Source organism: Austrofundulus limnaeus, unplaced genomic scaffold (assembly GCF_001266775.1).
Source record: "Austrofundulus limnaeus strain Quisiro unplaced genomic scaffold, Austrofundulus_limnaeus-1.0 Scaffold58, whole genome shotgun sequence".
Lineage (NCBI taxonomy): Eukaryota > Metazoa > Chordata > Actinopteri > Cyprinodontiformes > Rivulidae > Austrofundulus > Austrofundulus limnaeus.
This window is the reverse complement of record NW_013952460.1, coordinates 731,039-743,470: the sequence shown is the minus strand read 5'-3', so window position 1 is coordinate 743,470 and position 12,432 is coordinate 731,039. Positions and strand designations below refer to the sequence as shown.

General features: G+C 37.7%; 1 protein-coding gene across 3 annotated transcripts in view; it reads left to right on the top strand.

Annotated features, from left to right (window-relative positions):
- Positions 1-12,432, top strand: part of frmd4ba (FERM domain containing 4Ba) — a 42,612-nt gene that overhangs the window by 12,238 nt on the left and 17,942 nt on the right. For 2 of the 3 annotated variants that reach the window (XM_014009447.1, XM_014009445.1), the window contains exons 6-11: positions 788-844; positions 1,207-1,229; positions 8,657-8,740; positions 10,696-10,761; positions 11,229-11,286; positions 11,633-11,719. In XM_014009447.1, the coding sequence (XP_013864901.1) occupies positions 788-844; positions 1,207-1,229; positions 8,657-8,740; positions 10,696-10,761; positions 11,229-11,286; positions 11,633-11,719 (375 nt within the window). The remainder of the gene's footprint in view (positions 1-787; positions 845-1,206; positions 1,230-8,656; positions 8,741-10,695; positions 10,762-11,228; positions 11,287-11,632; positions 11,720-12,432) is intronic. The other variant, XM_014009446.1, reaches the window with a different exon arrangement.

Sequence of the window (12,432 nt, the reverse complement as noted above, 5' to 3'; positions counted from 1 at the left end):
TATATATATAATCCTGTTTGTTCTAAATGTTTTGAGATATTAGCTTATTCTCATACAATCTCAAAATATTTTTAATGTATTTCGACGGTCATTGAATCCACCTCTTGAAAGCAGAGTAATACAACGATGCGTTCAAATGCAAATGGAAAATCTGAACTGATTTAATATGTATATCGTAAAAATAGTTAACTATGAAGTTCTAAACCCTAAAGACTAAATGCTATCATCACTAAACCGTGAAATGTTCCAAAGGAAACGAAAATGTAAATAAACGAGTGGTTATAAGAGTGAGCTTGTTTCAAAAAAAAAAAAAAAAGGAAGGAAACGAGCAACTTTTACAAGGACACGTGAACGCAGCAAGGGATCAAACGTTGCAGGCAGTGCAGTTTTTTTCGCGGGGGAGAGCAGTCTGGTCACCATGGGAGACGGAGACTGTTGAACCTGCTTTGGGGGAGCGTACCACTTCACCGAGGGCGGGGGTCCCACTTCAAACAGGTCTAAACTAGTCTTTGTGTGCGTGTTATCGTCTAATTCCTCCTGTTAAAGTAAGTTCCAGGTTAGTTCGGACGCATAAAGCGTGTTAAATGATTTCCAGAGACAGTTTACTTAGCTTAATGTTTCTGCGGCGGTGGTTTAGTCGGTAATGGTGGGACCGGAGTACGTACGGTGTCTGTACGGGACGGGGGGAGTATTTTCCTCTCGAGTCAAGTGTTTCAGATAGTCAGCACCGTGTGCGTGTTTTCTTTAAACCCGGTGCCAATTTGGTCTCTTTTCTTTTCCACAACAGGAAACTATCGAGGTGGAGAGCGAAAATGTTTTCAAGTTAGCCGCTTTCGCATTGCAGGTAAGAAAGAGTTTTTTTCGCAGGCAGGCAGGCAGGCAGGCAGGCAGGCAGGCAGGCAGGCAGGCAGGCAGGCAGCCCCTCCTGGCTGGATGTCACTCACCTTCCTGTGAATGAGGACGGACCGTCAGGGCACAAAACATTTAAAACATGTCGTGTTTTTAGTCGGTGAAAGAAACTTAGCTCTTTTGAGTGACATTGACCTCTAAAATCAGCTTGTTGTTAGGTATGAGTGAAGTAGTATTCGTGGTAAATATTGTTAACATTTAGTCCAGTAAAGCTCTTTGCTGATAGCTAATGTTTAACATCATTAATTTGCATGAGCACTGTTTTTAATAACGGAACTGTTTTCCCATGTTTTTAAGGAGGCCAAAGGAGATTATACCAGGTAAGCACTTTTTATTTACACAAAAAAACTTGCTGATATTTGCTTTGTAGTTTTTTTCTTACATAAATTTGACTTCATTTAGAGTACATATTGCATGATAACAGTTTCCTTAGGAAAACCTGATTTCACAGAGTCACCAAATAGTATTTTAATCTTTTTTTTAGGTTTTGTTTTGTAGCTCGGATTTAAAGAAAACAAACAGTTTTAATTGGCCTCATTTTGCATTTCAATACAAATTTTGCTCAATTTCTGGTAGGTTTTTGTGGTGCTTTAAAATGAAGCAACATTTCAGTCTCTGTGTATTAACCTGGCTGTGCTTTAATTTACAACTTGACTCACTCAGATTTCATTTAGAGTTCAACCTCGCTCAGTTAATAATTGCCTGGATTTTGTTTGTGACATTGAACCAAACCTTGCTGCTATCCACACAAACCACATTTTTCTTGTAAAGCCTGAACTGTGCTGCTTATTATCACGGAGACTCCCAAGAGCCATATGTTGAAAAAAAAAAGTTTCCTCAGTTTAGGAAACCATGCACATGGATTTATTTACAAGTTGTCCTCATAATTTGATTTAATCACTGTTGTATAAAGTACCACAAAGTGACACTTGAGTAAAAGTACAATTATCTTACCAAATACATTTACTTTGGTAAAAGTTAAAGTATCTGATATCTTTTGTACTTGACTACTAACAGTAAAAATATTGATTTAAAATGAGCAGTTAGATTTTCTGTAATGACATTTATTAGGAGGTGACCTTCCCAAAAAAAAATGCAGAAATGACTTTTATATTAATAAAATGTTTAATTMATGTTAAATTTAGGATGCACTAGTCCAGCAGTTTCAGTTTATATACATATATCAAGGCTGCACAAATATTTTCCCCAAAATGAAAATCTGAGGGCTGTAGCCAAAGTATGCAGTAAAATAATTCATGAAATACAAATACTTCTTACAGTCCTTTTATTTTAATYATCATGTCCTGCTGGAGTGTGACATGATTTGTTTGTGTACAAACTAATACGGTATCAGAATTTTATTTATTTATACTTCTTATTCGACCACAGTTAAATTCACTCTGTCTATGAGGTACACTTTATATGGAGAGTATTTATTTTTTTACAAGCTGGAAAGAAAACAAGCAAAAATGAAATAAAAGTTACGACTTTCTACTTCTTGTCTTTTTTAAAAATGCAAGGCGTYGAAAGCACGGACAGATAATTGTGTGAAAATGTAAGAAGTAGAAGTAAAAAGTAGGCTGAAAATAAATTACTAAAATAAAGTACAGATACCCAAAAATTCTGCTTAAGTACAGTAAGAAATTATTTGTACTTAGTTACTTTACAAGTCTGAATTTAATCCATGTGTACAGATTTGCTGAAGGAGAAGTTTCAGATCATTATTTCGATTAGGGTATAATATTGTTTCTTGAATTTATAGCTTCTAACGAAGTTGTTGTAAGATTACACATCATCTATTCAGTAACAGTACACTTCAGCCCAGTTTTAATCAAGTATAGCCATACTCTGAGCTGAGTGTGCTTCTGGTAATTATCAATATTCTTTGAAATTCTATAACATTTCATATTTCTAATTTAGCTCTGGTAATAATATTAAGCATGACACAGCTGAGAAGTGGTTAGCATTGTCGCCTCACAGCGAGATGGTTGCAGCTTTTTTTCCAGCCTTTCTTTGTGGAGTTTGCATATTCTCCCCATACATGTTAGGTACTCTGTTGTTGTTAGGTGTGAGTGTAATAATTGGTAGTTTGTCTCTATTTATCCCTGTGATGGACTTGCAACCTGTTTCGGGTGTACCTTGCTTCTGATATATTGACTGCTGGAGATAGGCACCAGCTCCCCTCAACCCAGAAAGGAGATGTGGGTAAAGAAATTTAATGGATGGGTGGATAGTGGATAGTCAGTACTATTATTAGAGGTGGGAATCTTCAGGGACCTCATTATTTGAATCGGAGGGCTGGGGTTATACAATTATAGAGATTGTCAGTGTTTTTTAATTATCTTAAAACCTGAACTTGACTTATTTTGCATAAAACACTGTGGAGATTTCTGTGAGGAAAAGAAGAAAATGATGTTAAAACACACAGCATAACATTATTTGTTTGTTTGTTTGTTTTTTTGTTTTTCAACAGGAAGCTTCAGTATCACCACTAGGACAAATGGCACTGTGCAGCAGTTACTCTGCTGACACAGGTTAATATTAAAGGGATCCCTGATTAGTTGTAACATTAGACTTTATTTGATAAACATATATAATAACTGTACAATAAAGACTGTAAAAATACTGTAGGATGTTTACTTTTGTAAATTTTTTAAAATATATTTTAACACGGACGGAGCCATTTTATTTACGGGTAAATGATGARGTGGATAGGTCCTCGGTGTGAGCGAGCTATATCCACCCTGAAGGTTAATCTTGGACAATATCTGATGATCGACTCTTTTAAATGAAACCAGAGAGCGTTGACAGAGAGGAGAAGGTAGAAATGACTCAGCCTGTAACTGAAAATATGGATGGAGGACAACAGAGCTGCTTCATGGAAGAAGAACCTCAGCTTAGCCTGTTAGCCTTTGTGCTAGCGCTGACACTGTATTGCCTTATATGTATTAGCTCAGCGCGACAAACAAGCTAAACTGAGGTCCTCCATCCATATTTTCAGTTACAGCTGAGTCATTTTTGCGTTCCCCTCTCTGTCATGTYGATGGAGGACCTCAGTGACGAGAGGAGAATGTGTAGCGCTGAGCTAATACATATATATGGTGATAGCATCGAGGCTAACGCTAAAGCTAACAGGCTAAGCTGTGGTTCTTCTTCCATGAAGCAGCTCTGTTGTCCTCCATCCATATTTTCAGTTACAGGCTGAGTCATTTCTACCTTCTCCTCTCTGTCAACGCTCTCTGGTTTCATTTAAAAGAGTCGATCATCAGATATTGTCCAAGATTAACCTTCAGGGTGGKTATAGCTCGCTAGCAGCCTCGCACCGATGACCTATCAACATCATCATTTACCCAGAATGCTTRGRGTGTAAATAAAATGGCCCTGTCCGTGTAATGTATTTTTAAACTTTTATTTTAAAAATGATAAAAACTGAACATCCTACAGTATTTTACAGTCTTTATTTTACAGTTAAAATATATGTTTATCAAATAAAGTTGAATGTTACAACTAATCGTGGATCCTTTTTAAAAAAAAWTTGACGTTTGAAAATCAGAATCTTCCATGTAATTCAATGCATCTAAAAATACTACAGATTTTATCCACTCCAACATCGTCTTACTCCTGTTGTTTTGTTTTGTTGTCCAACTGAAAACTCCTGCTGCAGGTAAACATTGGTGTTGGTTCAAATCTATGCTTGTGGTTTACTCAACAAAGGGATTGGATCAGAGTCTTAAGACCCTGGCTCCTGGCGAGCTCTACATCATTGTCTGTTAAGGCAGATGTGATGTGTTTCTACTTTCAACATGTGGAACACAGTCAGTTCTTTTTAGAAGTTGTGATTTCATCAACTCTTACTAAATGTCATGAACCATGATCCGTGTCATGTCTAAACAATACATACGTGGTTTGTTTGATGGCACCGYTGTGAGATTCTGTCCAAAATCCTCCATGAAAGGGTGAAAATGTTTTCACAAAGGGCCTTGCTTTCAGAGACTTGACCTCTTTAAGGTTTGCAGTTTTGCGTTCCCCAGTCGTGGAAGTAAAGGGCACAAGRTGACATTAGGTAAACACTGTCCTGGCTGAGACAGTGACTGATCAGGTTAAAGTTGTCGAACCTGTGTTGTCTCTGTGCTGCCAAAGGCCTCTGTCCATTATATACACACACACAAAGATTTGTCCATTGTAAGGCGTAGTGTGTGGATAGTTTGAAAGGTGATATATGCAATGTTAAAAAAGCCCTCTTGTTAAATCATGGCCTTTGTTCTTTTATAAAAAAAGAAAAAAAAACAAAGTATGATTTGATTGAGCTCAGTACACTATTAGTCACATAGGATCTATCGATTTATTGCTGTTTATTACAGACCTTGTATAGTTCTCTCAAGTGTTTTATTTTATTTATTATTTTTAACTATAAGCTGTGAACTTTCACTTTATGTGGGTGTGGGGATGGGCCGCACTTTGTCCTCACTCTGAAAGCACAATGAAAGACAATAGGACAACAATTCAAACAAAAACTGGGATTTGAGAGGATTGGAGTGTTTCCAAATCTGGCTTTCTGTTTTTGTAGAGAACTTTTTATATTTTTTAAGTGTGTTGTTTCTTGTCTGACGGCTATTTTGGCAGTATAATCTGTTTCATTCTTTAGCATTATAGATAAAAATGTGTCAAAATAATGTTATTTTCTCCTCCTTTGATTTAGGTTGTGTAAACGACTCAGTTTTGTAGCAGTATTTTTAATCTCTGTTGGAGATCTTTATTTTCTTCAAAGAGAAAACAGAGTATCCTCCATGAATCATATAAAATAAATGTGTCTCCTCTTCCCTGTTATCAGCAGTAGATCAGCTGTGGAGGAGTCAAGGAGGTCTCCTCCTACAGTCAGCTGAGCCAGACCTTCTGTCCAATCGCAGACAACGTGGCGTCAGTGGGGGCTCACTGTAGTCATGTTATTGTGTTGGTGTTGGCCAACCCCCTGCTGGGCATTAATGCACCATCAGGTTTCTCATTGTACTTCTGCCATGCAAGAATTCCCTTTGCTAAGTCAGTATTGCTTTTTTTGTCTTACATTGTTTTGCCTCTTCACACTTTATTGCTGTTGCTTTCACCACCTGCACCCAGTGCAGCTTGTTGCAGTTGCTCTCTTGGGTTTAATAAGAGATTATAGAAAATGTAGATCACTGGTGATTGATGACTTTAATTATGCCTTAACGTTTAAAGAGCTACTAGGGGATTTTTTTCTTTTTGTCTTGTTTAATTGCAATCACTTTCAAATGTAAGCTTCAGACGCGTGTTTGTTCCGCTGTTTATTATCTGCATGTAGTTTGAAACGAACTTGAGTGCCAGTCGTATTCAAAACTTCCCACACATMAAACAGCATTACACCCAGTTTTCATCCACAGATCTATTTGCAGGTGTGGCCTGTAATTAGTGGTTCATTCACAACTCTCTCATTGTGCACCCTCCAAAGTCCCCGAGTCTCAGCCCTGTGGAATAACTGACACATGAGTATTATCTCTCCCACACTGGGTAGACTGAGCTGGGCTGGGCTCTGCCGGGTGTAGGAATTGCCCTCATGCTGCTAGAAGATAACAGACGTAGTAATGAATTCCAGACTGCTGACACGACAGCACGGCTGCAGAGTAGATCACCCCAACAACACCGAGGCCTAGCACCCCATTAAAAAGTATGCCATCAAACATGCAGCCAAGTGCCGTGGCTGCAAAACCCAGTCAACCAAGGCGAAGGAGCTGCAGAGAAGATTGCCCTTATAGTAGCTTACTCTTGAGTTTCTTTAGTAAGCTGGTTCTTTATAACTGGATCATTGTGATTCTGTCTTACTACGTCAGAAGATGTTAAATTTGATTGGTTTTCTATAGTCATAAAGCTAACCTGTCCCATCCAATTATCCAATAGTTTTATTGGGTTACATTTTTTATTGGTTTAGCAATGAAATTTTCAAATTAACATGGTCTGACCCTTCATTAAAGTCTTGTCTGAAAAGCCACAGGTTCCCCAAAGATAGGGTCAGTCCAAGACTAGAAAGCACCAAGTGTTGTTAAAGTGCTTTTGATCTTCAGTGAACATCACAGCCATGTTCATTCAGAAAGTGTTATGGTCTGTGGAAGTGTGGAGTCAATGTCCTCAAACAAGCAGGGTGCTTTTCACATGGGTCAAAGAAATATTCATGTCATCTCTAGGTTTCTCAACCATTTTGAAGGCTTGTAGTTGATTGTTTAGACATTGCTGGCTTGACTCAATGAATTCAGCTCATAAGACTCACATGTTAATGTTGATGCTATGGATGGCTAAGGTGGAAACACAGCTTGCCCACTGATGTAAAGGTTTCCGTTCCGTGTGTGGCCTCTCCATGTGTTGAGATGTCTTTAAACTCAAAACTAAATTCCAGTTGTAGCGGAACTTCAATTTCTAAAGCCGGACTGACGTCATATCTGAGTTCAAAGCTTTCCAGTTTCAAACTTGTCAGAACGTGGGAAAAAGCATTTCTATTTTTTTGCACTTACACTTACAATAGTGTTCTAGGAGGCATTTTGTGTGAACAAACAGCGTTAAATTATATCTCCTAATAATCACTWTAAAGTACCACAAGTACGACTGGCTCAATGTAAACAACACAGAACTGCTAAAAACCTTAAAAGTAAAGAGTTTAACTCTCTGTTGATGCGAGGAGCAGCCATGTTGAAATGATGACATAACGCATGCTCAGGTATGGTCGTGTTGCGCCAACCTCTCGACTCAAAACTARGTCGGAGGGGCGTTCCAGTTGAAAATTACAACTCGGGACTGCGAAATTACGTCACCTCTTGAGGACAACTGGAACGCAGCATAAGCTCCATGCTCCTCAGAGACAGAGGTGGTCATTCTGACTTCTGAACTGTATGTAGAGATAACACAAATAAACAAGATCGATACTAGTTTATGAAATGATTATTAGGCAGTAGGCACAACATGTTTCTGTGTAAAGTTTAAATGTTCTCACCTTGCATGAAACCATTGTCTGTTTTTTGCTAAAACATGGAGATTTTGCAGGTGAGAGTAACAGTTCTTGTTGCCATCTTCACTGAGGTTAAATTAATATGTTYTACTAATTTAACTGTGATACACAGGAAAATTTCATGAAGAATGTTACAGAAGAGAGCAGACAAGAACTGGCTTTGAAACATTTCTCCTGAAGCTCTTTGGAAAGCTCTTGATGACTTAAAAGCTTTATGTGTCTTTATAAATGAGACTTGGAAAGACATGAGTAGAAGTCTTGGCAGGCAGCCATTTCTTTACACTGTGTATAAAAACTTTAAAACCATTTCCTGACACCACACCTTTTCTGGAAAGGTTTGCAGATCTGTGGCTGCTGCCATGACTAAAGATAGAAATACAAAGCACACTGAAAGTTGAACATATGTTCTTTGCACAATTTTAGACTTTTCTTTCGAATTTTTTTATGTAAACATTTACCTTTGTGGTCCTCATGTTGGTATTGGTCTTCCATTTTTGGATCACAGCAGCATATTACAGACTGACTGAGGTCTCCCGCATACTTACGACAACTTGAGCTTTAATAATGATATCTGTTGGCAGACCATAAGTTAAAAGTGGATACATGGTCAAGTGTTTTTGTTACTCTTCCTACCGAGGTGGAAAAATAATAAAAGAAAATAAAAAAAAATATTGAAAAGAAGACAGAAATTGTGAATAAATTTGAATTTCATTTTAAAGCTGTGTTTTTATCTACCAGTGCTGAGGCTGCCCGATCAGACCTGAAGTTGCTTCCAGTACTGCCCACCAGAGTGCTAAAGGAGCATCCATCTCTCAGTTACTGGTAAGCGCTCTCACCCTGACTGGTGTCAGAAAAGCAGTATTTTTTTTTCATTAATGTGCTATGAAATTCAGCTATTTCTGCTAAGAACTGTTAATAYTGAATTGAATTTTATTTAATTTCTTGAAAGATAGGTAAATTTACCATTATGATTTTTATAATTTACAATACTAATCAAAAAGGAATTGCTCTGTTTTACTAGTAAGTTTAGTTCTCACCAAATTACATACAAATGAAGATTAAAATTAAGCTAAGCTCGAAGCTGCCATCAAGTATGCAGCTGCAGAAACAAACGCCTAACACTGTCAAACTGTTAAATACAGACATCTGATGCTGTTTCAAATCAACAGGACTGTTTCAGTTACATGATTATATACAGTATAATGTTCACAAATAATGTAGCCTTCATAAACATCTTGTTGTTCTTCTCTAATAAACTGGTCTTCCAAAACCACTTCATAAAGTGGGAAACCTTAGCTTATACAAATTCGTAGCTAATTAACTATGCATATTTTTACTATATTTTTACTTTTATAAAATTGTATGATTTTACAAATGTCTTGAGTATTTTTGTTAAATTGTGTATAATTAACATTAATGCACAAAATCAGATAATTTATGTTCTTATTGTATGCCTGTTAAAGACAGAAATGTAATAGTAAAGTCTCTCTTGTCCTGCCCATAACCTCGGATCTGCTGAAGATAATAAAACTTAAAAGACATTTTTAGCACCACTAGACATCATGTTACATAATCTTATCGTAACCCCAGCTCCTAAGGGCAAGGTCACAAATCAAGGTCTTTATATGATTATGTATGTTGTTTGCTTGTTTGAGCACTGCTGTATATGTGTTTGTCGATGGGCGTATAATGTGCCGTATTCTCTTGTTAAAAGATATTTGCTTCACAGCCCTACATGATTTGTGACAGGGAAAGGAATGGTTTGGTTGTTCCTAAGTAGCCCAGAGTTCATTCAGTGRCACAGCTCTTATTACATAACACTCAGCATCAGTTCAAGTTTTAATTAAGATTATTGGATTGGTATCAAATGGCTGGACCAGTATCAGCAACTGTTATTTCATTTAATTATCATTTAAATGGTCTTTTAATATATGTTTTATTTAGCAAAACAGAATTTCATATCTGGAGAAATTAATTTCACTACTCGGCTATACTTTACGCACAAGTGTGTAATCATACAGGAAATTAAGAGCAAAACAATCACAAAGACAAGACAGTGTGGTCTTCCTCTTTTGATTTTTTGTAAAACAAAAAAAACTGATTAGCCACATTGAGCTTGATAAAAAAAAAATAAATTGGAGAATTAATCAGATCACTCTTGAAATGTTTATGATRCAGCAGTCAGATCTCTGGCATCAGTAATGCTATTACTACAAGGCCGTCATTGTCAGAGGCGCTAAGGTGCTTACAGACCTGTTACTTGTATGATGAGTTCTTCTCCTGGGGGGCGGGGGGACTACTGAGGTGGATTCTGTTAATTGCATTTACTCATTAGCTTTTTGAGGACACTGGGAGGTGCTGACAGCAGATAATTGTCTCTCCAGTCTACGCTTCACTGCCTGTTTCTGTCCTTTTTCATCTGAGGCTGCTGCTGACTCTTCAGCTGATAAATCTGTTCAACAGCCTAATTAAATTACAGTTGTACGGAGCATCATTCACCACATCATCATACATCCGTCTCTATCTTTGCGTCTGTTTGGATGCAGCGACATGTCACTGTGCCATTTAAAAATGATTACAGTGGGAAGTGAATGGGYAGACATTTGCATGCTTGGTAGATGAAAGTTATCAGCAGCCCAGTGGGCCAGACTGCARTTTCTGCATGAGCGGGCAGCCTGTGTGTCAAAGAAAGAGCGCTCTCACACAGTTCCTCGCCAGTAACAATGTGTCACACTTGGTGGATTTTTTTTCATTAAATATTTTGTTTTCATCCACAGTGAGGACAAAGTGATTGAACATTACAAGAAACTGAGCGGACTGACCAGAGGACAAGCTATTGTGCAGTAAGTTTTCTAAGCAATTATTGTAACTAAACTGAAAATAAACTCATGTCCCGTGTTGCTTCTGACTTCAGAGTTCTTTCTTTAGAGTCTGCATCAGGTCTTTAGCTGTCTGTGTCTGCTCTGCGGTGACGGATGTCGTAAGATGTGGCTGTCACCTTGCCAGAATGGGTCATTAATTAGAAGAGATGCTCCTGTAGTAGGCAYCCTGCCAGCAGTGGGAGGGTGTGAGTCCTCCACCGTGTTTTCCCCAGGAACACATGATTTGTGCCCTTGAACTGATCAATGGACCCGTCTCTCCCTCTGTCACAGCCCTGAAACAAATCGATCAGCTTGCCACTGCAAACCACTGTGGCTTCTCAATGGCTGCAGCTTAAATCCCACTGTGTCAGTTGTAGAACAGCCAMTGGATGACAGTGATGAAGTGTAAATAACTGAATTTGTGTTGACCTGTTCCTCTTTCATTGAAGGTATCTGGCCCTGGTGAAATCCCTGCCCACATATGGAGTACATTATTACTCTGTGAAGGTAACTGCAGCGCCCTGACTCTCACYTTAGCTTGACCTTTTTAACAAACGTGTCAAAACACATTATTCTGTGCTGGATGTGTGAACATTTTTAAAGGCAAAGACTAAAAAAAACATATTCTTTGCTTTTGTATGAGAACAGTTATGTGAATTTTATAAAATTTGCGGATGTGAATTACCAGTTGAAGATGTCTTAAAAGATGATTGGTGTTGAAGRTGCTTATTAAGGCAAAAGTTGATTTTTTTGAAATGTATTTAATTTCTTTTTGTGTTGTGATCCAAATGAGGTCACAGCAATAAAGCTCCTTACAGTGATTTTGATGGGCCCTTTGTGTGTTTTCATGCAGGACAAGCAAGGAATACCGTGGTGGCTGGGAGTCAGCTATAAAGGCATCGGCCAGTACGATTTGCAAGATAAGCTGAAACCTAGAAAGGTAGGCTGTTTGTTCAGCTGCTCTTTTTACCTCCAAGGTCTCTATTTTTATTTGTAAAGTTATAAATTCCTTCAAGTCAAATTACTTAAAATGTATGTTCTATGATTTTATTCTTATTTCTGTTAATAATTCCATAATATTGTCCTTCTGAGACTGACTTCAGGGCGTAGGCTTTGGAAATAATCTTTTCTCACAAGTGATGGTCAACGCTGAAATAATACAATTATTACATGCAATTACATTTATAAAAAAATAAGTTCTACTTAGCACCTCTGAAATGCTTTATTTTACAGTTACAACAGGGCTGTTTTCCCATCACCTTGTGGTTAATGATCCATCATTACCCTAAATAAGTGTAAATAAGATCCGGGTTCCCATGCCAAGAAAAACAGGAATACTGATGGGAACAAATATTTTTGTGTCACTGCGTACTCAGGCCATTCAAGGCTGTTAAATCTAACCACATCTAGGGCTGTGTATTGGCAAGAATTTGGGGATACGATACATATGACAGAGGGGTCACGATACGATATATCCCGATATATTGCGATACTGTAAGCAAGGCAATATATTGCTATTTTTTTGTCCAAAAATTCTATTAAATAAAAACCTCTTACTGGAAAAAAAAAGAACAAACAAAATTCATTGTCTCAGAAAATTCTAATATTACATAGACATACTTTTGATACATTTAGCTGTGTTCTGCTTTGTAT